Below are 24184 nucleotides of genomic sequence, written 5' to 3'. Positions count from 1 at the left end.
TTACTAAATCACTTGTAGTTACCCTTACAAACAGCTGGAACAGTTAATCTAAATTATAATATGCTTATAATTTGACCAAATCATCTTTATTTTGAATATATACAGACTCGGCTTAACTTCTCTTCAGGATATTTTTTGCAGTGTGGCGGCTTTCCAGATCCTCCCAGCACTTTCCCGACATTTGCACTGTGTCGACTCATGGTCTGTGTGATCACCGTCCAGTATAAAACCCACAGCCAGTAGGACTTTATGAGAGGCAGAGCACACTTTAACAGTTTGTTGTTGAATCTGGTGACTTGTTGTGTAACGGTGATGCGCAAAACCCAAAGAGCGATACAGTTTACCACACATTGTTGTTTTTATTAGATTTTATCTTAAAAGAAAAGTTTGTATTCGGTGTTTTTTGGCAGACCTTTAACTGGTTTTTAACTCTGCTGGACTAACATGGCAGAGGGAGACTTCTACACGATGGGAAACCGGCAGAGGTTTCCCAGGGATCCGTTTGGAGAGTCTCCGTTCAGGGATCAACTGGGGTCTCGGTTTATGGAGGATGACTTTGGGATGCCCGCTTTCCCCGAAGATCTGTCCATGGACTGGCCGGGCTGGGCTCGGCCGGGCCGGCTCGGCACGCGCCTCAGTTCCTCGCCCTTCAGCACCACTTTACGCACAGGTTTCCCCTCGCGCCAGTCCACGGGAGGCCCCACGCTGTACACCAGCATGTACGGCGAGCCTTCCTCCCGGAGCTCCCCCACAACCACCGGGGGGGAACCCTGGAAAGTTTGTGTGAACGTCCACAGCTTCAAACCAGAGGAATTAAACGTCAAAACGAGAGACGGTTTTGTAGAAGTGTCAGGTGAGTTGTTGCACAGGCCTGAAGTAAATACAACTACTTTTTAGGAGGATACGTTACTTTAAAAGCAGGTTCATTGGGGAAGAAGGCCTGTAAGGGAAGAACAATGTATTACCCTCCTATTAACTTCCCAATTTCCCCAAACAACAATGTATACTTGGAGCTCATTTAAACACAACAAATGATGTCCAAATATTCTTAAAATGTGGATTTAACTGGCAATATACATAATCAAAATGGAAGGCATAGTAGTGCACAAGAAAACACAACTAATAGAATACAAATCAAAACAATTACAAATAGTATAATCTGCTTGTGAAAAAAAAATGCAGGGCTGTAGCTGCCATTGAGGACATTGAGGTCATGCCCTCAGTATTGCTAATGGTATAAATTACACACCGTTTTATTAAAGGTGAATTCTGCAGTTGCTAAACTCTCAATATCTATATGACTGTAGTTTTATTATTATCCCACAGAGTACTGGGATTTAATTTGAGGGAATTTGGCCTATCTATAAATCTATAAACCTTCCCCAGGTAATCCAGTGTTTTTCTTAGACAGCTAAGACTACCATCCTGTTAGCCATATGAACATGAAAATCACACTCAAAACACATACACAAATATGGTTAGCTGATCAAAAGGCAGAAGTACAACCCAATCAAAAGGCAGAATTGCATCTCTCAGGATCCTCACTCTAACCTGGCTGTGCGCTTTACCTTTGATAACAGATCTAAAGCCACACAATGAAAGCTTCGGTGGGCTCAGCTTTAATGAGTCTTGATGTGGACGAGCCGAACAGATTTTGGGGACTGGGACTCGCACGTTGGCAGGCAGATCCTCAAACTTGGACACCTGTTTCAGATTCCTGGAGAATCACTCCCTCAGTCGCCCATGAGCTCGATTTAGATTTGAGGCAAGGCCTGTGACAACAGTCTCTGTTTACAATAAGACACGCCAAGAGAGAGAGAGAGAATGTTCTGGAAATAGGATTTTACCCAGCAGTCCTTGTTCTGCTGGTGTCATGTTCAGGCTCACTCCCACTGATTATGGGAGTAAGGGTTAGAAGTAAGGGTTTCAGAATTTGCTTCCTCATGTCGGTGATTCAAACGAGGGATGGATTCCAGGGATACCCGGGGCTGAGGAGGGCATAGAGGACAGCAGGCCCCCCAACTCTGAGTTTTTTATAAACACATTGTTGGTATGCCAGTTGGGTTATTCAATCAGCCCCAGTGACTCAACCCCGTTCTAAAAGTGTGACAGGGAGTTTGATAAAAGCGTGTCGGAGGTGTACGAGCTGTGCGAACAAATGTTGAACACGGACTCCTCCAGATTAATTAAGTGTACTCATCGGAGGCTTTTAGTCCACCCCAGTGGGTCCAAGAGCAATTGTCTGCCTGGTGACAGTCACTGGAAGTATCAGTTTAATTATAATCTTACTGAGGATTTTAACATTATTCTTATCCTTCAGAATTGAACCTTAACAGATACAAGGAAAGTTTGAAAGAAACCTACAAATTCTGTTGTTTCTACAATATTAATGTCACAAATGGTGCTTTTATGGTGCTTGTTCTTGAGCAACAGAAGCATACTGAACTACAATCTATCCAATCTGTTTAATATCCCATCATTTATTTATTGGCAGAAATAAAAAATGTATTCATAATGTATATCTACATTATTGTATAATCACCGGACGCTATTGAATGGGTGTGTTTTTGTTAGCTTAAAATTAGCCTTTCATCTCTACATTTAGAGCACGTCCTCTTCCTGGAGTCTTTCTGGTTGTACAACCATGTTTCTACAGTAGCCCAAAATAGACAAACTGAACTTTAGAGAGAGTCTTGTTGCGTACTTACTATACCTGAAGGTTGACGTAGCTCCTAACATGCTTGTAAATGAAGGAGGGTTGTTTTTGTTGGTTGGAAACTATAACCTCAACCTTAGATGCTACTAAATCCCACACACTGGTCCTTTTTAAAGCAGTGTTGATTTTTTATATTTGTTTTATTGTTTTCACTGGCAAAATGTACTCCTGGAGACATGTACTGTTGCAGAGACAACTGCAGAGAATTGTTTTGAGTATGCCAGTTTTAAGGCAAGTAGACAAAATAATTAGCTGCCACGGGCGACAGAAAAAAGTGAGACGAGAGGGAATCAAAATAGTAAATGTTTGGACATTAAAAAGCAATATCTTTCTTTTGAAGGACACTAAAAAGTACTTGACGATTAGTCTTCGTGGGTTCTTTACCATGGGCAACACCTTGACACATTATTATTATAAAGATATGGATAAGTGAAGCTTTAAAACAAAATAAAAACCAGCGAAGTACAATAGTGATTCAGCTTCATCTGCAAATGTGAAAACCACAGCCCTGTCCTTGACACTTGTACAGACAGAAAATAACTTTTAGTGCGTTGTACATGACGCTAAGATCTCTCCTGTCGGAACATTCATATTCAGGAGCATTACATAGAGCATCTGGAATTTGGCATCTCTGTCGTAAGAGACTTATTAACAAGGAGAGGCAGCTCCCTGTAGGATTACTATCTGACCAAACCTCCATTAATCATGAAATGGGACCAGTTTTAAGTGTTGGTGGAGTTGAAATAATCCTGCTATGACTTCACCGGTGATGGGCACAGTTTCATCTGGGGTTTCATTCCAGCCCCTCGATCTTTCCAGCACTTTCTGCAGGCGGAGACGTCACAGTGGGGGTATAGGGCAGCACATAGTCTGGCCTGGAGTGCAGACTGTGGCTGACGGGGGGGGGGGGGGGGGGGGTGCAGGCTACACTGTTGGCGGGAGCAGGAATATTTAGCAGCCCCACAGCAGCTGCTAACCAGCCCGAGAGATGGAGCGGCCATAAACAGAGCCAGGAAGAAAAGGGTGGAGGGAGGGGGGGATTTCCAGCCTTAGCTTGTCTCCCCAACTTCGGAAAAACATTCCCTAAGTGTCTTTCTGCAGGTGGATCATACTTGGGAGTGACTGAAATGTTTGATTAATCATTTCAACATGTTCCCATTGCAACCCTCCCAGAGGCCCCAAAGTGAAAACACTGCTGTGGTTGAGCAACAGGAAACTGTGTTTGCCAAATTGCAACGTGTTTTTTAATGAATATAAATCCATTCTGTAGCTTTTTGCTATATTTAGAGGATTAAAGAGCCATTAAATGTACATGATGTGGTTTTGAACTGATGATAACTTGTTTAGGATCCATGAAATGTTCAAACTATTGCACAATACTGAGCTTAATCATATCTGAGGTTATTTAAAGTTACTCTGAGCTGCAACCACAGCTTCTGATTGAGCTGCCTGCAGAAGTTCTGGGAACAAAGTAAGAACAACAGCTGTCCCAGGGTCCCATCTGCTGATGTTGTTTTTTTCTTTACTAACAGGAAAACATGAAGAGAAGCAGGAAGAAGGAGGCATAGTGACAAAGAATTTCACAAAGAAGATACAGTGAGTATAATCTCACCACATATTCAAGATATTATATGTGTGGAAGTGTTGTTACATTTATGCCAAAACGTTTTTAAGAATGCAGTACAGTTGTGATTTCTACCCCCGGTGGTAAAAGACAAGGGTTAATTACACTGAGCAAAGCTACCTGAATTCTGAACTAGGTATTAAGTAATAATTAAAAACATAAAAAAGTCAAATCTGAACCGCCGGCACATACATGTTACGATTAGCTGACTAATCTGTCTTTTTTGTTTTAGTCCAAATAATAAGGAATAATATTTCCTGGGTGGATTAGTCATTTGTTATACTCTTTTCATGCTGATTTGAATTTTTTCAGAGAAACATATCTAGTCCTCACTTTTTTCTTTCTTTCCTCCTTCTGTTCAGAACCATTGTAGTTACTTTTGTTGTGTTATGAAAAGTTATATGTATTTAGGACACGTTTACATGGAGACGAAAACGAACCGATGTCGATATGACGCGGGAGTGAGCAGCAGAGGTGGGGAGAGGCAGGGCTATGGCGTCATCGTTATCAGGAAATGATCGTATAGGACATACACACGGAGCCGTTTAGGCCCCCCCCCCCCCCAGAGTGTTTCGTCCGTAGATCTACCCAGGCCCTGGGATCCTCCATGGATGGCTACTCCGTGATGTTCTGTGCAGTCTTCACCACCCTCTGTAAAGCCTTTACGATTGAGGGCGGTGCAGCTGCCGTACCAGGCCGTGAAGCAGCCAGTCAGATTACTCTCTATGGTGAAACAACCAGTTTCGTCTCTGTGTAAACGTGGCCTTAACCTTACCACAAGAACATAAAGGAAAGGGTACTTATTATACTGCATTGTATGGTAACATTAGCGTAAATACTGATACCTTACCGCTAGTTGATCAGAAACTAACCTGGAACAAAGGTCAGGACTTTGTACTGTGGACTAAACTTTAAATAGAAGAGTTAATACATGGACAACCGGCGAAGCATTTCCCCTTTCAACAACATGACAACATCGTGCTATTATCATTGCTGTTTATTAAGAACTTAAAAGTCAAATCACTCCACAGCCCTAAAATAGCTGCTCCAAACTTAAACCAGCATTGAGTTGACAACAACACTCTCCTTGAAAAAAAGAATCCTAAACTCCAAACAACACTCACTAACTCTAGAATACTGAAACATTTACTTTGAGGAAAGGTATTGTTGATTCGAGCAGACCTGCACCAACGTCTCGCACATTGTCGACTTTTCATATTGTTAGTCATCCAAGCCAAACAGGCCATAGCAGTTTCCTCAACCTGCTGGCTCTCCGCCTGTAATTGGGCAGCAGAAGACTTCAAACAGCAGAGCTAAACGCTGGGGCGCATCGGCGTCTCGCTGGCGCGTCTCTCCGGATCTGCTCATTTCCCGTTAGCTAATTAGTAAGCGGTTGTGCTAGCCGCACAATGCTTTTAATTGGAAAGAAGCCTTTCAGATCAGGCCTGTGCTCCTCAGCTAAGCACAACCTAAAACCAATGACTGCTGGTGGAGGGGGAGGGTGAGGGCGGGGGCGGGGGCGGGGGGCTTATATATAAATAACTGACCTCGATACCCAAATCCTCTACGTATATGAAAGAGGGAGATAGCACAGGAGAATCACAGTACAAGTTAGTATGACTGGGAATGTACTTTTAATTGAAGCACTAGCTCATTCTGTTTCTTTTGTTAGAATAATGGCAGACATTACTTGTATTCAGTGGAGTTCAAGTGCAAAATTAGTTGTATAAATATAAGGAAGCATTCAATGGAAATATTGATGTGCCTTACAATTAAACGTACTGTAAGTCAGGGCTGAAACCATCAATTATTTTTGATTAAGCAATTTTAATTGGTCTATAAAATGTCAGAAAAGTGTGTAAAGTATCAACCAGTGTTTCAAGTGTAAGATGTTGTCTTTGAATGTCTTGATTTGTCCACAACTCAAAGATATTAAGTTCATAGAGTAGTAAAGTAACTAGCAAGTATTTACATTTTAGGAGCTGTAATTTCGACTCCACTTCGAGCAATAAAATGAATAAAATAAAATAAACATAGATACTAACTAAGCACTTATATACTAACTAAGCATTTACGTATTAACAAATCACTTATATATACTAACAAAGGACTGGCTTATCTAAAGCCTATTGAATATCACTTGAAATTGTTTGTCTCTATGAAACCTGATGTACTTATATGATTCTGTTTTCTTCAAGTTTGTATCTTCTTGGTCGAATGCACTTATTGTAAGTCGCTTTGGATAAAAGCGTCAGCTAAATGAAATGTAATGTAATTATTTAACAAATACTAAAACTGACTAAAAACCCAACTAGTTGGTGATTGATTTAATAGTTGACACATTTTTACTTTAAACGTTATTTCCCCCCACTGATTGTATAACGGTTATAAATGCAAAGTTAATGCTCCAATAACAAGGGAGAAGGCAGATTAAAGAAAGAGTAGAAACTTCATATTATGCTCATTTTCAGGTTTCATAATTAGTTCTTCAAATATTTATTCTTCTTCTTCTTCTTATTTCAACCAAATAGTTTGGTTCTCAATAACGTCAGCATACAGCTGCAGAAACCATTCAAAAATATTCAGCTTTTTAAACTATTTTTTTATTATGTACTGGGAGGAACCTTCAAATCCTCTTTTACCTACACCGTGCGCCAAATGCTACTCCTTCCACATACGTTCCGCTCGAGCAGAGGTGCCCATTACGTCGACCGGTGCTGCAATGCTGGTAGATCGCGAGTCATTCATAAAATAAAATAAAATTAAATTAAAGAGACAAACAACAAAATGAGTGCGGGACCGAGCAAAAAGCTAAAAACATACCACTTCCACCCAGAATGGGAGGAATAATATTTGTTTGTGATGTCACATTCAAAGGTTTTTTGCCTTATTTGTAAATCAAGCGTCGCTCAGCCAAAGACATATGACAGCGACTTCCCTCCGAGTAGCGAGTTGAGAAAGAGAAAGGTCATGTATTATTGCTACACAAACATTATCTCGCAGTCTTAGTGTCGCCAACTCGTTTCTAACATGCAAAAACACAAACAAATGCGTCTATGGTCGGTGTATTTTCGACCTTTCCAATCCAGACGAGATCTCTCTCCCGTCTGTGTGCGAGGGGGCGGGGCAGTTTACACACACGCGGCTGCTACATGCAGCAACACACACGGAGGAGATGGCGGAGAGAAGCTCAATGTGTGGTTAAATGTTACCCGTCTTGAGGTGGACAATGCTCCTTGCCAAGCGTGTTTAGCATATAAGGGCGGTAACACGAGCAATTTGTCGAAACATTTAGCAAAAGTGCGCCACATTCAGACGGAGGAATGCACCGGGTTCGACTGCCTTTCTAGTAGCTCTGTAGCCCCCCCCCATCCACGAGTAACGTTTCCACGTCAGGTGTTATGTATATTCTAGCAGCAACACAAGTTAACACAATTATACAAACATGGGTTAATGATGAGAGGTAACAGAGTTACTCTTTATTTTGTTAACGTTTCAGCTATTCTGTTTACAGTTCTGTCATCAGATTATTTAATACGATTTGTTAAAACATTGTTGTTTCTTTTGATGTGAAATATTTTTATTTCACCCTTGAAAAAGAGATCTTTTGATCTCAAGGGGCTTTCACCTGGTTAAATAAAGGCTACAAACAATTTATTTAATTTATTTATAATGTTAATTTTGTTCACAATTTGTTAAGTTAATTTAATAATATATGTATTTTTGAATCAAGTATTCATCTTTATTGTCTTCATTGTTAGTTTCCACATGCCTAAAACAACCTCAAGCTAAATCTAAAAGTTGATGGCTAAATAAGAGCACTTGAGAAATTGTGCAAGGCATTCAGTAATAGTCCGAATAGTCGATTAATCGTTTCATTAATCGATTATCAAATTTGTTGCAGTCCTATAATCCCATGTATAAATAAAACGTGTTATTCAGCAACCCTTGCCATTTGGGATTTTATTTTTGGTTGGTAGACCTCGGTGAGCTGGTCATTTCAAAAGTAGCTCACCAGCCAAAAAAGTGTGGGCACCCCTGAGCTAGAGACTTCATTTCAACTTTAAAATGATCACAAGACATGCAGCTATTAAAATTGTATTCAGATTTCTGATATCTTTTACACTTTTTGAGATATTTAACTTAGTTTGGAGCTTGGTAAAGTGGCCTTCTTCAGATTTTAACATTAGTGTGTGTATAGAGTGCCACAGTGACGCGTCCTAAAACCCGGAAGTAAGTTAGCATTTTACCACTTCCGGTACACTACTTTTATAATTTTCTAATCATAAATCTAATCGATAGATTTATGATTAGAAAATTATAAAAGTAGGGTAAACATGTGGATATTATCCGGCTAAACAAAACGTGTTCTGTCTCTTTAATTTGTGTCAGCCACAGACCTTATTTCGAGCTATTTTCCAAAATCCTATGGAGAAAATGCATTGGTTTTTGTCGAAGGAACCGGAAGAAGTTCACTTCCGGGTTTTAGGACGCGTCACTGTGGCGCTCTATTGCGCAGCTCGTTAAGGCTTAGAGTGCGTGATGTCACAGCTAAAGTGGATGAGAGCTTGAAATTTGCCTTAAATGTTTTTTTTAAACCTGCCATAATTCCCAAACCCTATACTTCTGGGACAGCATTGTATGCTTGAATTGTAGCAATACCTCTCTTAGGTTGAACAATTAAAAGTGTCTCCATTAAGGCCCATTGTAAATTCAGCCTGATCTTTCCTCAGAGCAGCAGCTGCACATCTTTAGTAAATCTGCCAAAAAGGCCACATTATTGACCCGAAAGTACACAAAAAGCAGACTCAGGCGCTCGTCAGAGTCCTGACATGCTGCACGCGTTGACATTTTACCGATAGCAGCTACTTATATATAGTTAGAGAGGTTTATCTCTCATTCAAACAATGGAAAGGCTCTCCTCTCACAGATCACTGCACATCACCATGGTAACCTTTGATCTCTGGGCTCACACACAGGTGTTTGATAACGTCGTCAACTCAAACACAAACACACAGACTGGAGTTTAACACTAGAACCGCCAGAGGTCGCTGTATACCTAAAACCACCAACGGGTAAAATGTACCCGCTATTGATTTTCAAGGTACAATGTTCTTTTATTTATCATACAGAACAGTGAATTTTTATCGCACAGGGATGACATTTATACCAATATAATCTGTGGACTCTCAGCTTTTCATATGACATAGTTTGTGCAGATAACATGAAGTATAAAATATCGCTAAGAGTGCTGATTGAAACACTTGGTGTTAGACTTGTGCTTTGTTTAGGTACAAATCTCTCTATCTATCTATAACTATCTATCGATCCATCTGTAATGTTCTGTTCTTTGGACATATAATTGTTTACATAAACAGACGACGCGGACTACTTCTCTCATTCCGAGTGTCCATCTTTATTTAACTGGCACGTAACCTGCATGCATTACGTCCTCAACGTGAGCTCAGTCATCCAAGATCTTGTATTCTCCAAGATGTTACACTATCTATAACTATCTGTCTGTCTGTCTATCTCTCTATCCATCTATCAATATATCTCTCTCTCTCTCTCTCTCTCTCTCTCAATCTCTCTCTCTATCTATAAGGAACCGCAGTAGACAAAAGGCGTTGCTATATTTATACATATAGTGTATGACATATAGTGTATGACTTGATACATATACATTTTCTATGAGGTTAATATTACCCGCTGGCAGATATGGGTATAAATGGCGTTTTTTTTGGCGATTTTTACAATCTGACTTCATATTGACAATTGTTAACAACAGAGGGTGCTACATAACACACTTTCAGGAAAAGTCACGGACTGGGAGACTTTAATATAGTTGCATACAATCAAAAAACTGCTACGGGTACAATTTACCCGTTGGTGGTTCTAGTGTTAAAGACTGTCTCAGCCTATTATTTTCTATCTGATGGAGACTTCATACTGACTTCAACACGTTCCACATATTTTTTATTGTTGACGTATGGTTTTAGTTCAAAAGTTTGCAGCTAAAATATTCTGCTGCTTTTCAAAGCGTTTTTATTTTATTTTCTCTTCTTAATACACATTCATTCACTACTACTTACATTTAATATCTAACTCCTTCAGCCTACTTTCAGCTACAGAAACCATTCAACTATTACATTATTCAGCTATTAATGGACATTGAGGCTATACATTTTGTTGTTTATACATTTTTTAAACCTTTTCATTAAATATTAAGCTTCTTCACTATTTTTCATACTCTTCCCGTTTAACATTTCACTTTCAAGTTTTCCACAAAGTCATTGCAATGCATTTGAGCTGTAACCATTTTGATTCAAATCATTTCACTTTTCTGCATTTCTCCGCTAAGTTCAGCAACACACTTACTTGGTTTTTGTAGCTAAAGCAGCTACAGAGACAATTCAACTAATACAATATTCAGCTTTTTCTGCATTTTCAGCAAAATTCAGCAACAAATGTACACAATTTACAGCATTCACACGCGTTTTCAGCAGGAAATGAATTTTCTAGTTGTATGTTGCGCCTCTACTGTGACATGTGTCCATGCTTTAATGTTCAAAAAGGTCTTTATTTTTCTCATACTGCCTGTGCTGCAGCACCTCTTTTCACCCTCTGTCTGAGACCATTGCCCAGTCTGCTCTGATTGGTTAGCTGGCCGGCTCTGTTGTGATTGGCTTAGAGATGTCTCTCCCCTATTATGTACAATGTGTTGAAAACTAGCCAAAAGAAGAGACATTTTACATAGTGATGTCATTATGCTCAAGGTGTTTTCAGACAAGAGCCGCGTTCACACTGCGGTACTTTTCCCACAAAGGTTCATGCGAACTTAGTTCATGATCGCATTCACACCAAAAAGAGCCGGTACTAAAAGTAGTTCATGCGAACCTTTTTACCCCCTCGAAAGTCCCTGCTAGAAAGTCCCTGCTAGAAAGCAGGGACTTTCGAGCGGCTCTTTTTTGAGAAAAGAGCTATATTCCTGATTGGCTGGGCGAATTGCAAACCACGCCCCGTAAAACTCCCAAAAAGTTTTGTGAAGCCGCCATTTTATTATCCTCGCATTAGCATTATTACCATTAGCATTAGCCCAGCGCAGAAACGCAGAGAGACTAACTTATGGCAACACAAAATAAAACATGGGAGCGGTGGAGATGAGGAGGTGTCGGCGTTCTGGCGATTTACTCGGAAGGCTTCAGTCGAAGCTGCTGGGACTCCCAGCAGCTTCGACTGAAGCCAGTTCCCAAATCCGGAGACTTCCGGCCGGGGACTTTGGGCGGCAGTATACGCCGTGAAGTGGGTTGCGGCCTGCCAGTAAACCCAAAGCAGAAGAAGAAGAAGTGACGTCAGCGGCTTCATTTGCCTAATCCAACCCCAGGGACTTTTTCTGGTGTGAACGCGATCTGTACTTCGATCTAAGTTCGCATGAACCTTTGTGGGAAAAGTACCGCAGTGTGAACGCGGCTAAGGGGGAGTGTGTGGGAGAGAAACTCCTTTGAGAGGGTACTTTAGGATTTTAGTCTTTGCAGACCTTTGAAATGCACAAAAACCTTTATAACACATTACAGGAAAGACAAAAGCCCTAAAAGCATAATGGGGCCATTTTAAAGAAGCCATTGATAGACTGAGATGGACAGTAAACAGCTGAACAGGGTCAAAGGGTGTTTTCCTCTGTTAAACCTGAAATATGTCAGTTATTAACCAAATAGGTTGTTGTTGAGTTCTGAGGGTAAAGGTTTATAGAAAGTCAGGAACAAATGGAACATGTTTTACACAGTCAGTGAACACACTAACCATGCCCCTGTCTCAGCATCTCTGCAGGGGAAAAGCATATTGAACAGTGTGTTGGCAGCTGTACAAAATCAATGTGTGAGATAAATGATGTGCTGGACTGTAAATAAAGTCCACGAAGCTGGACAGATAAGGTTTTTGCCAGAGTCCCACGTAATGCGTCAGCTGAGTGATTTGACTTTGTCAAGAGGGGCAACTGCTTCACAGCAATCGGCTCCTTGGTTAATGTTTTCCTTAATGAACAGTATATATTATATTATTAGCCATGGTAGTGTCATGACTCTATGTATGGAAATAATAGTTGGTTGGTTCATCACTTGGGTCTAATAATAATAATAATAATAATAATAATAATGGGTTCCATTTATAAAGCACTTCATATTTGATTTCAAATCCCGAAGTGCTACAAGTAGTGAGAATGAACAGTATAAATAAACATTACACAACACGGTAGAATTAATAAAAAAGCAATACAAAAATAAAAAATAGATAAAAGGGTGATAAAAAGGTCTAGGCAAAGGCTCTTTTGAAGAGATGGGTTTTGAGGCCTTTTTTAAAAGCCTCCACGGTCTGTGGTGCTCTCATTTGGTCGGGGAGAGCATTCCACAGACTGGGAGCAGCCGAGCAGAAGGCCCGGTCTCCCATAGTACGGAGCTTAGTCCTGGGGGATTTGAGGAAGTTGGAGTTGCTGGAACGGGTGGTCCGCAAGGAGGTATGGGGGGTGAGAAGTTCCTTGAGGTAGGGAGGGGCAGTTCCATGGACACACTGGTGGGTGAGGACGGAGACATTGAATTCGATCCTCAGTTCCACGGGTAGCCAGTGTAGTGCTTTAAGGATGGGGGTGATGTTATCATATTTGCGCACCCTCATCAGGATCCTAGCAGCACTGTTCTGAATGTATTGGAGCTTCTGGATGCTTTTGTTATGGATCCCGATGAGGAGTACATTGCAGTAGTCCAGCCTGGAGGAGACAAAGGCATGGACCAGCTTTTCGGCATCAGAGTGAGTGTGGGGCGGAGTTTGGCGATGTTCCTGAGGTGATAAAAGGAATTCTTGCACAGCTGTTTAATGTGGGCCTCAAAGGTCAGATGGGCATCCATTTTAACACCCAGGTTGGTGACTATTGAGGAGAGGGTAATGTCCTGGCCGGTGATGGTGGTGATGGTGGATGACCGAACCTGGTGTGGGGTGCCAACTATAATGGCTTCGGTCTTGGAGCTGTTGAGTTTCAGGAAGTTTTGCTTCATCCACGCCTGTATCTCCTCCAGGCAGGCAGTGAGTGTGGGTGAAGGCAGGGCTGCAGAGGAGGTAGGGTTGATCCTGAGGTACAGTTGGGTGTCATCAGCGTAGCAATGGAATGATACTCCATGTCGGCTGATGATAGAGCCAAGGGGGAGCATGTAGAGTGTGAAGAGGGTGGGGCCGAGAACTGATCCTTGAGGGACACCACAGGTGATGTTGTGGGTACCCGACTCTGCCTCGCCCAAGGAGACGTACTCTGTTCTCCCGGTGAGGTATGATCTGAACCAGCCAAGGGGAGAGTCAGAGAGTCCGATGGTGGAGTGCAGATGATGGAGGAGGATGCCGTGATCGACGGTGTCGAAAGCTGCAGTGAGATCGTGGAGGATGAGGAGAGAGGGAGAGCCAGCATCATCCGTCATCAGCAGGTCGTTGGTGACCCTGACCAGGGCAGTTTCTGTGCTGTGGCCTGAGCGGAAACCAGACTGGAACTTCTCAAATAAGTTGTTGGAGTTTAGGTGGTCCTGGAGCTGAGCAGCAACTAGTTTTTCCAGCACCTTTGATAGAAAAGGAAGGTTGGAAATGGGTCTGTAGTTAGCTAGCACTCCCGGGTCAAGGGAGGGTTTTTTGAGATGAGGTTTGATGACAGCGGTTTTTAGGGCAGAGGGGACAAGGCCAGCCTGGAGTGAGAGGTTTACGATCTTAGTGATCATGGGGCTCATGGTACAGATGTACGATTTTACAAGAGCTGACGGAAGGGGGTCCAGGACACAGGTGGAGGGCTTCATCCTCCTAACGATGCCCTCAACCTCACGCTGAGAGATGTCCTTGAAACAGCGAAGAGGCTGGGTTGTCCCAGGCTGTGGGTCAGCAGTTGTAACTCAATCAATCAATCAATCAATCAATCAATCAATCAATGTTTATTTATATAGCCCAATATCACAAATGTTACATTTGTCTCAGTGGTCTTCACAGTGTGTACAGAATATCAGTATGACAATACGTCACCCTCTGTCCTTAGACCCTCACATCGTACAAGGAAAAACTTCCAAAGAACTGGAGGTGCAGAGGGGCTAGAGAGGAGGGAGCGGATAGTATCAACTTTGTTAGTGAAGAAGGCGGCAAAGTTGCCACACTGCTTCTCATTGGAGTCGGAGTGTAGAGGACTTTGGGGTTTGAGGAGGTGGTTTATGGTGGAGAAGAGTTGCTTGGAGTTTCCAGTACTGTTGTTGATGAGGGAGGAGTAGTACTGGGACCGTGCATAGGCCTTCTGGTGTTCACGATAGGCTAACCGGTGAACAGTGAGTCCTGAGGCCTTGAGCCGCCGCTCAAGGACACGCCCAGCTGTCTTCATTCTCCGCAGTTCGCCGGTGTACCAAGGGGCTGAGCGTGAGAAGGTGACCATCCTGGTTTTGAGGGGGGCGTGCAGATCAAGGAGACTCTTAAGGGACTGGTTGTAATATGCAACTGACTCACTTACTCATGAGAAGTTGGCGGAAGAAAGATGCTGGAGGTCCAGGGTCATGGTGTCCGGGTTGATGTTCCTCAGGTTCCTGAAGCGGATTTGGCGTTTGGGCATGCTGAGTGGGGATTGGAAAGAGAGCTCCATAGAGTCTTGTGGTCAGACACCCCCAAGTCATACACTAGCAGATTGCTGATGGGGGCGGAGTTTGTGATGACCAGGTCGAGCGTGTGGCCCTTGGCGTGTGTGGGGACATTAACATGCTGTGTCAGATTGAGGCAGTCCAGAAGTAGCAGAAACTCAGTGCCAAAGTGGCAGGAGGGGGAGTCGACGTGAATATTAAAATCTCCAAGTATGATAATATTGGCAGAGGTTGTGCATAGCGTAGTGAGAAGGTCTTGTCTAGACTAGTGTTGCACGGTGTACCGATACTTGAAAGGTACCGCGATACCCTGCCGTTAAAAACGGTACGATTCCTCCGTTTCATTAGTATCGGTACTTTAAGAATGACGGGGGAAAGTACTCCCGTGAAAAAACGCCGTTTAATAAGAGCCGTGTGTGTTCAGCGCTCTGCTTCCACTCCTTGCACTGCAGCCGTGCCTGCTGTCCCGCTCCTCTCAAGCACGTTCTAAGTCCCTCCCCTCTCTCTTGCACGCGGCCACGCGCTAGCTGCCAGAGCATGTGAGAAAACGAGAAGCATGGCTGCAAGTGGGAGTGCAACTGCCGCTGCGCCTCGGCTTGTTGACAAAAAAGACGCCAGAAGTCTGTGAACGGGCGGTTCAGGTGTTCAGAGCAGAGCTTCCTGTCGGAGCAGCAGAGCGTGATGTGCACTGAAAAGTTTTTCTGTCGCAATATTATCGTTGAGCAAACTTAACTAGCAAACTAGCATCACTATCTGCTAACGTTAGCTTTAGCCTTCGTTTTCTATTAGTTTTTTTCATAGGCTATAAACGGAGGTGGTATAAGTAGCCTATATATCTTGTACTTGAGTAAAAGTAGAAGTACCCAGGTCTTGTACTTGAGTTAAAGTAGAAGTACCAGAATGTAGGAACAATCCTGCAATCAAAATGTTCCTCAAATAAAAGTACAAAAGTATTATCATCAAAATATAGTTAAAGTAGCGACAGTAAAAGTAGAAGTGCTCAGGTCTTGTACTAGAAGCACCAGAGTGTAGGAATACTCTGTTACAGTAAAAGTACTGCATTCAAAATGTTGCTCAAGTAAAAGTATTAAAGTAGCGACAGTAAAAGTAGTCATTGTGCAGATTGGTCCATTTCAGAATAATATATATGATATGTTTTATAATGATTGATCATGAAAGTGTTCTCAAAGCTGGTAAATGTGCAGCTAGTTTGAATGACTTTGTAGACTGCAGGGTAGCTGGTGGATTTACTCCAGGTGGAACTAAAGTCTGATTTAACACTTGATTATATTTCACATCATTCATCCAGATCTGTGAAGTAACTAAAGGGATTAAATACATGTAGTGGAGGAAAAGTACACCATTATTTCTGAACTGTAGTGGATTAGAAGTACAAAGTAGCAAAAGAAACATTGAAATACTTAAATAAAGTACAAGTATCTCAAAATTGTACCCAAGTAGTACTTGAGTTTATGAATTTAGTTACTTTACACCAGTGGCTATAAAGATAGAAAGACTAAGCCTTGCACAGAGGCATGAAAATACATTTTCAAAATGCTCAACAGTGCTGCCAAAATGTTAAACTCACTGCTACACAATTAAAATAAATGCTTTTATATATATTTATATTAGATGTGACTCTTTGGCGTTTCTGTTCTTAGTAACACTGCTGCTTTAGTTGTTGTGACTGCTAAAATCATCTGTTATTCCTAATTTTAAAGCCGATATTCCATGTTTCCCTTTTTTTAAGAAAAGTATCGAAAAAGAATCGGAATCGCAATTCTTGACTTGGTATCGGTATCGAAACCAAAATGTTGGTATCGTGACAACACTAGTCTAGACTGTAACATCTCAACACCTAACAGATGTTTTGCTATGAATATATGTACTGACATTCATAGTCCTCAGAGGGTGAATATGGATGACTCCAACATTGGTGTTTTTTTGGTAAAATGTCACAACAGCTATTGGATAAATTGGCACAAAAGATGGGGTTTTTCCCCCAAAAATATAAATTTCGACTGTACATACATTTTCGCTATAAAGCCACCAGCCGTTCAGAAGGAAATATTTCAATGTTGTTGTTATCACAAAATCCCCTCAGCCTCACTTTGTTTTAAGCGATAATTAGCTAATTTAAGCATGCTAAATTAGGGTGAACATGACACATTAGGCGCATTCACACTGTGGTACTTTTCCCACAAAGGTTCATGCGAACTCTTTAGTTCGCATGAACTGCCGCCCAAAGTCCCCGGCCGGAAGTCCCCGGAGTTGGGGACTGGCTTCAGTAGAAGCTGCTGGGAGTCCCAGCAGCTTCTACTGAAGCCTTCCGAGTAAATCGCCAGAACGCCGACACCTCCTCATCTCCACCGCTCCCATGTTTTATTTTGTGTTGCCATAAGTTAGTCTCTCTGTGTTTCTGCGCTGGGCTAATGCTAATAATGCTAATGCGAGGATAATAAAATGGCGGCTTCACAACACTTTTTGGGAGTTTTACGGGGCGTGGTTTGCAATCCGCCCAGCCAATCAGAAATATAGCTCTTTTCTCACAAAAGAGCCGCTCGAAAGTCCCTGCTCTCTAGCAGCTCTCTAGCAGGGACTTTCGAGGGGGGTAAAAAGGTTCGCATGAACTAATTTTAGTACCGGCTCTTTTTGGTGTGAACGCGATCATGAACTAAGTTCGCATGAACCTTTGTGGGAAAAGTACTGCAGTGTGAATGCGCCTATAGTATACCTACAATGAGATGCACCATTAGCTGTAGTTGAAAAAATTCAGATTAGAAGATTATTTGTATGCTTGTGTCTAGTACATATATTATTCTAGTTTAGATACACTGTAAATTATTGTTTCTCTTCAATTCTCTGGGCCACCTCTATCTTCCTCCCTCACATCCTCGATGATGTCATTTGTACTTACTCTCGACCAAACCCAACACTCGCATGAGATGTGAAGACATTTTCAGTGAACTACTTCATGCAATGTATCTCTTTGTACGTGTATTGTTTTGGTCTTGTTCTATTTAAATTGGATTTACTATATTCCACTGTTTCTATTATTTCTAAAATGTTCTCTTTATTTTTTTGTAATTGCCTTTTGACCCAACTATGGCTCGTATTATATCCCAAGGGTGTCTTTATTTGTTTTCTCTGTTCCAGATTGAACACAATTTTTTGTATTGTGCTCCTTAGTTTTAAAAGGGGGTGTTCGGTCTGTGTGGAGGTTGATGCTGTAGTGGACCTGTAAAGCTCATCACCTTTTAGGTTAATTTGTATGATATCTTTCTAAAAGTGTATTCCCCATTTTTCAGACGTTGTTGCTCTTAAAACTTCCTGGTTCCCAATTATATTAAATACATGTCTGTTATTGTGGTATATACACATTACAACTAAGGTTTTGTGCAGGTATAGCTATATGGTAACAGACTGATCTCAATTAAATGCTGGTTCCTCTACAGCAGGGGTCGGCAACAGGCGGACCGCGGTCCGGATCCGGACCCAGACGCCGACCTATACGGACCCGGAGCTATAATCAATAATACATTAATAGGGGATTTTTCGGCGCCTCCCGCTTTTTTAACGCTGATGTGGGTGACTTGTGTAATTCGTGGAGAACCGAAGAGTTTTCGTTTTGGGGGTGGGGGGGAGGGAGTCAGTCCGACAGACGGACAACTTCTCACTTAAGAAATCTAGACCGCAAAAATAATTAAACAAGCAAGTACCTGTTTTTCCTGGCCAAGGACAGGTTCATGAACACAACACGAGCGTGACGTGTCTTCACGTGGTATATGTCTCGTCTGAAAGGAGTGCTGAGCACCGGAACGCCGCTCCAGCCCTTAAAATATCGCAATAGCAATACCCATAAGGAGCCGTACACATGCCGCAGTGTTTGCGTGGCTGTGTCTTTAGTTGTAAGCACAGTGGCGATCTGTTGTTATTAGCATCTGGTTAGCTAGCTATGCTAACGAATTTAAAGAGCTTTTCTACAACCAGGTGGAAGAGAGCTATCTCCTGAGAGGCTCAAATAACCTCAGCTTAGTGAGGTTAAGGCACACCTTTATATGATCATTATAGTTATTAATGAGACTAAATGAAAAACAGGTATAAAATACTATATGACAGCAACAAAAAAGTTGTTAAAAATAACAAGAATAGAGTTTAAAAGGGGAGTGATTTGTAAAATATCCAAAAAGGAAAATATGCTACAGTTCTGTTTCATATGGATGTTGAGAGATGTATCCATAGATCTCTTAATGTTGCTCTCAAAGTGCACCACATTGATGCATTTAACTTCAATATTTAAACATTACACATATCCACAGTATTTAAGTAATGTTAATTGACAATAAATATTGTTGTTTTTGAATTGTACTTTATTTATTTGATTGGCAGTCAGTTGTTGATTACATGCAGACGTTGATAAAGCTACAGGTCACTTCAATATATATCACACTAATTCATGAAGCAACTTAGACATTTTGATGTTCCGGACCTTTGCATGGGGACATTTTCTCTAACTGGTCCTCGTTGAATTTTAGTTGAAGACCCCTGCTCTACAGGAATAGCCCTGATGTGACCTCTGCTTCTGTGTGGTGACATTTCCCTTCTGACTTGTATTTCTCAGTGGAGTGGGAAGCCAGTGGAGGGTCCTCTCTAATTAAACCCACAGTCTCACGTCTGAGCAGGGCAGCCTGATGTTTATATTAACTCCCAGAGACACTTGGCTGCTCACACAGAAAACATACAATACCCATATTTGGCCACACTGTCTGGACAAAGAACAGAGTTAGCCTTGATGTCTGTGTTTGTCTTTACAGCAGATGACTTTCATTCCAAAGTGAAGTTTGATAATGTAACCTCGTTAAATAACTTTGTTATATACGGTTTTAGATGCGCATCATGTGAGAAGTTATCTCTTACATACTGCAGCTTGGCTGATTTTCCATCACCTTATATCTTCCTGCAAGATTTGGAAGCCAATTATCTCGCTCTTCTCTGGCAAATGTAACATTTTCAGCATGAGGTGTCAAAAAGTGAAGCGAAGAGGCGAGAAAAAAATGCCAGACACAAAATTAGCTGTTGCCTATGTGACAGATGAGAGCATCAGATTAGGCAAGTATACACCAATACAAATGTACAGGTGTTGAACTTCTGCAGACAGACCCTCTCATTAAAGGCCCTGTCACACTGTCCCGAAATTGACACCCGATAGACACACGAATATGGAATTGTGAATTTCGCACGAAGATGGCCCCGAACCACACACGAAGGCAACATTTACATTACATTTAAGACATACAACTGCAATGAAAGTACCAAAAACAATTATGTTACAGTACTATGATACTGTACTGATATCTTCAGACTTTGTTCTTTACTTTATCCGTCTTTATATGTAGAAAATATTACGTTTTCTCCGTAATGTTGTTTCCATAACAACAACAATTTCCTGTCAACTGTCCTTCAAAATAATATATTATATCCTTTTTAGTTTCACAGAACACAAATTGGGTTATTTACATAATATATTTACATGATTTTGTTGTGCAATAAAACAACCAGATGGACACACGATAAAGGAAATGTTCAAATTCGGCTGTGATCGTAGCAACATCGGGCCGTTCGTGAGGGCATCTTAAGCCTTCGTATGACCGCTGGTGGAGTTTCTCAGGCTCCGGCAGCAACTTCGTGAGCGGAGGCAAAATCTTTGGCATGCCAAAAAATTGCCGAAGGACCTTGCGAAGGTTCATTTTCGTGTTGAATTTGTGTGTAAATGTTGCCCTTCGTAAGGCCATCGTGAGGGCATCTTGTTATCCTCGGTGCCATCGGGCATTCGCCCCGATCAGAGTGAATGTGAATGCACCGATAATAACACGAAGATGACACGATTTGACAAGATGCCCTCACGAGTGCCTTACGAAGTTGCCGCTCACGAAGTTGCTGCCGGAGTCTGAGAAACTCCACCGGCGGTCATACGATGGCTTAGATGCCCTCACGAATGGCCCGATGTTGCTACGATCACAGCCGAATTTGAACATTTCCTTTATCGTGTGTCCATCGGGTGTCAATTTCGGGACAGTGTGACAGGGCCTTAATTGGAATCAAGATAATTTTTTACCTCAGACTCAGATCCTCTCTTTCAGCTCATCCCCTGGGTGTGAGCTAGCCAAAGAGGACAGGGTGAACGTTTTTTAATAACCGTCAAAATCCCAAGCCTCCTTTTTTTTTCTATTCCCAGGCATACAGTGCTAAGACTGTGGGCATTTTAATGGTTTTTACAAAGTGTCCATAATAAATTGCAGCATTTAACAATGTTTGCACAGCAAGTCTTATCTGACTAAAATGGAAGGAGTCTGGTTGTATGTACAGTATGGCTGTCCTTTTTGTTCTTGACAACCGTTCATGTGATTTACTTCATACTTGGAGGGTGTATTGTTGAGGATCAAGGGAAGTGCATTATTGAGTGTGAACCTGTTTGGATGAGCAGTTCTTGAGAAAGCACCAGTAATGAAGGCCTAGAAATTGGCCAGACAGGACCCTGCATTAGTGAAGGACAACTTCCGAGTTTTGCATGACTTCCAAGCAGGAAGTGAACAGTTTCTCCTAATCACTCTCCCTTTTTTTGTTCTTCCAATTGGTATTTTTGAACCCGCTGAATACACACAGAAGCGATTAAAAAGCCCTCATACAGACTTTCTCACTTCTCTTCTCTTCTGATTCACCAGGATCCCAATAGATGTGGACCCTCTGACCGTTCTCGCCTCATTGTCCCCCGAGGGCGTCCTCATCATCGAAGCTCGGCAGACGCCTCCATATTACCTCTTCAGCAACGAGGGCTCCCAGGGTGAAGAGGACCAGGAGGTGGAGGCACTCAAGCCCCAAGAGGAGTTGGGGGTCTAAACCCCCAACTCCTCACTATCCTATCAAATCATCCTGCGCAATTGATGAATGAAATGAATGATGTGACTTATAGCTTCCTGTTGTTAAAATTCCAATGGGAAGGTATGTAAGGTAAATAGTTATGACCTGTTGTATGTCTTTATTAAAGCTGCACAAGACAAAAAGGTTATATATGCAAGCAGAGTAGTGAAGAGTCGCCTCCCCCTACTGGCAGAGATGCTATAGATTTGCCACGGTGCAAGATTTCGGTGCACGATTTTGAAAGATATCTTCTGATTAAATCAGCGGTTGTTACTATAACTGTAATGCATCAGCTAAGACAATCCAGATCTACTGTTGTAAAAGTAAAAAAAAGAAAGTGTATCATGTTTTAAAACTGACTGAGACGTAACGTTAGGCAACACAACTTCATGGTCAGGATTTGGAAAAGATTGTGGTTTCAGTTCAAATAACTGTAAAGTGAAACTTTACGTGACCATAAGGATAACAAAAATGAAACTCTGGGATTGAAGACGGAAACAAAGAACATTATCATACAACGTTCTGGACACATTTTAAAGATCACAAATGTTCAAACAGCTTATGGAGGAGCCATAGTGTGAACTTGTCTTGTGCAGCTTTAATATTATATATGGCTATATCCCGAGGTCATGAAATATCAGCTGGGCCACTTATACATTATAAGCCAAATAATTCTCCCTTACCAGTAAGTCAATATAACACTGTATGTGTATCAAATTTGTATTTATGATTATTATTATCTTTGCATCAAACGTATTATATGTGATTTTGTTGGTCTGAAACTAATGTGCCTTTATTTACTGGAGTGCCTTGACTTTACAGTTGTTTATTTTTTGAGTTAATGAATGTCACTTAAACTGACAAGAAACGAAAGCAAGCTACCTTTTGTGGCTTCATTAAAGTGTGAATTGTGTGCATTCATACTGTATTCTACCAAAGAGTATTGTAAATATACTTCAACATGTGCCAATTCATTATAAATATGAATCTAAAGTGTTCCAGGTTTTTGCAATATGGTTTGCATTTTTTTTTCTTTTCTATTTGAGCATTCAGGAAGATGGCTGCATGATTGTTGAAGCGGACAGACTCCCTTGTTTGCCAAAGACGTTTGTTTCCTGCCTTCTTCTCTGTCCATGTCTTTGTATCGGCTGACGCAATAAAACTGTCCAGCCAATCTCCCAGCGTGTTATAACATCTGTGTCTTTTATTGAGAATCATGCCACTCACTGGCCTGGCACCATGGGAGCCTGTGGTGTTATTGTTGGATAACAGAAGGAATTGGGCAGCAGATTAGCGAAGGGTTTAGTGCGGGCTGAGATTGGCACTGGTGTTTGCAGAATGGGACGAACGCACAGAAGCAGCACCGCCAGAGCCTTTTATGCAAGTACAAAACAATTGGGGCAGTTGCTATGCATATGTCATGTGATGCAATATTTTTGTAATCTTCTCAGTGCATTGGAATCAGGAGTGGATTATCAGTTTGAAAAGTTTTTTAATTGAAAAAAAAGCAAAGGGCCTCCACTGTTTTGTCGGCACTACTGCGCTTCTTTTGTGTCATGAGCTCACTTTTACTGCTGTATTTGATGGTATTCGATAATACACACACTTGTGCTGCCGTGGCAACAGCATAATTGGGCAAGTTACTCGTGTAGAAGTGACTAATGCACAGCTGTGTTAATGTATATGTGAGGAAGCGCACACACTCCCTCACTAACATGTTGGTCTTGACTATTTGTTTGTTAAGAAAGGTAGTACATGTTTTTTTCTGAGTTGCCTTTATTTCAGTTAAAGTTATAAAAACAGTTTACATAGACAAACTAATAACATGCGTCTAAATTCGTTTGTCAGTCTGTAAAACACACAAGCACCAAGTAATCACCATTTCCTTTGTTCAGACCTGGAGGCCATCTTGTCCCAGTGCTCAAAGGGGGAGCACGCCTCCAAAGTGCTCCTTATATGTGCCGTATGAGTAGGCGGAGTCTTGGACGCGATTGGTCAGGAAATGTGTGATTTTATGAGTGTCAATTAGGTTAAAAACTATCCGTTTTAAGCAGACCTTGTTGTTCTTGAAGGTATAATATTTATGGCGATGCAATAATGAATTTACTTAAGCCTTTAGAGTTTTATTAAAGGTAGACAACAGTGTTTAATTTTGTATTTAAGCCTTCACTCCGCTTTCAGAACCATGACCTGATGGGCCAGGTTGGAATGGGAAGGCGGGCAGTCTCCTATAAATGTGGTTGGGAAGAGAGGGGAAGGGGTGTTCGTTTTTTGTGTTTGTTCCTT

General features: G+C 41.6%; 1 protein-coding gene across 1 annotated transcript; it reads left to right on the top strand.

Moving 5' to 3' along the window:
- The first annotated feature begins 91 nt into the window (after positions 1 to 91).
- Positions 92 to 23076, top strand: hspb8 (heat shock protein b8). The gene is made up of 3 exons (XM_034090887.2): positions 92 to 853; positions 4249 to 4312; positions 21703 to 23076. The coding sequence occupies exons 1-3, from the start codon at positions 445 to 447 to the stop codon at positions 21875 to 21877; spliced, it is 648 nt and encodes a 215-aa protein (XP_033946778.1). The 5' UTR covers positions 92 to 444; the 3' UTR covers positions 21878 to 23076.
- Positions 23077 to 24184: the final 1108 nt, after the last annotated feature.

Source organism: Pseudochaenichthys georgianus, chromosome 9, assembly GCF_902827115.2.
Source record: "Pseudochaenichthys georgianus chromosome 9, fPseGeo1.2, whole genome shotgun sequence".
In the NCBI taxonomy this organism is placed as follows: Eukaryota; Metazoa; Chordata; class Actinopteri; order Perciformes; family Channichthyidae; genus Pseudochaenichthys; species Pseudochaenichthys georgianus.
The sequence above is the reverse complement of the archived record's forward strand: the minus strand, read 5'-3'. Positions and strand labels throughout refer to the sequence as shown.

Excerpts from the sequence above, each read along its gene's own strand:
- hspb8 (XM_034090887.2), top strand. The coding sequence starts at position 445 with ATGGCAGAGGGAGACTTCTACACGATGGGAAACCGGCAGAGGTTTCCC. Across the intron at positions 854-4,248 it reads CGGTTTTGTAGAAGTGTCAG|GAAAACATGAAGAGAAGCAG; the intron begins GTGAGTTGTTGC and ends CTTTACTAACAG. Across the intron at positions 4,313-21,702 it reads AATTTCACAAAGAAGATACA|GATCCCAATAGATGTGGACC; the intron begins GTGAGTATAATC and ends CTGATTCACCAG.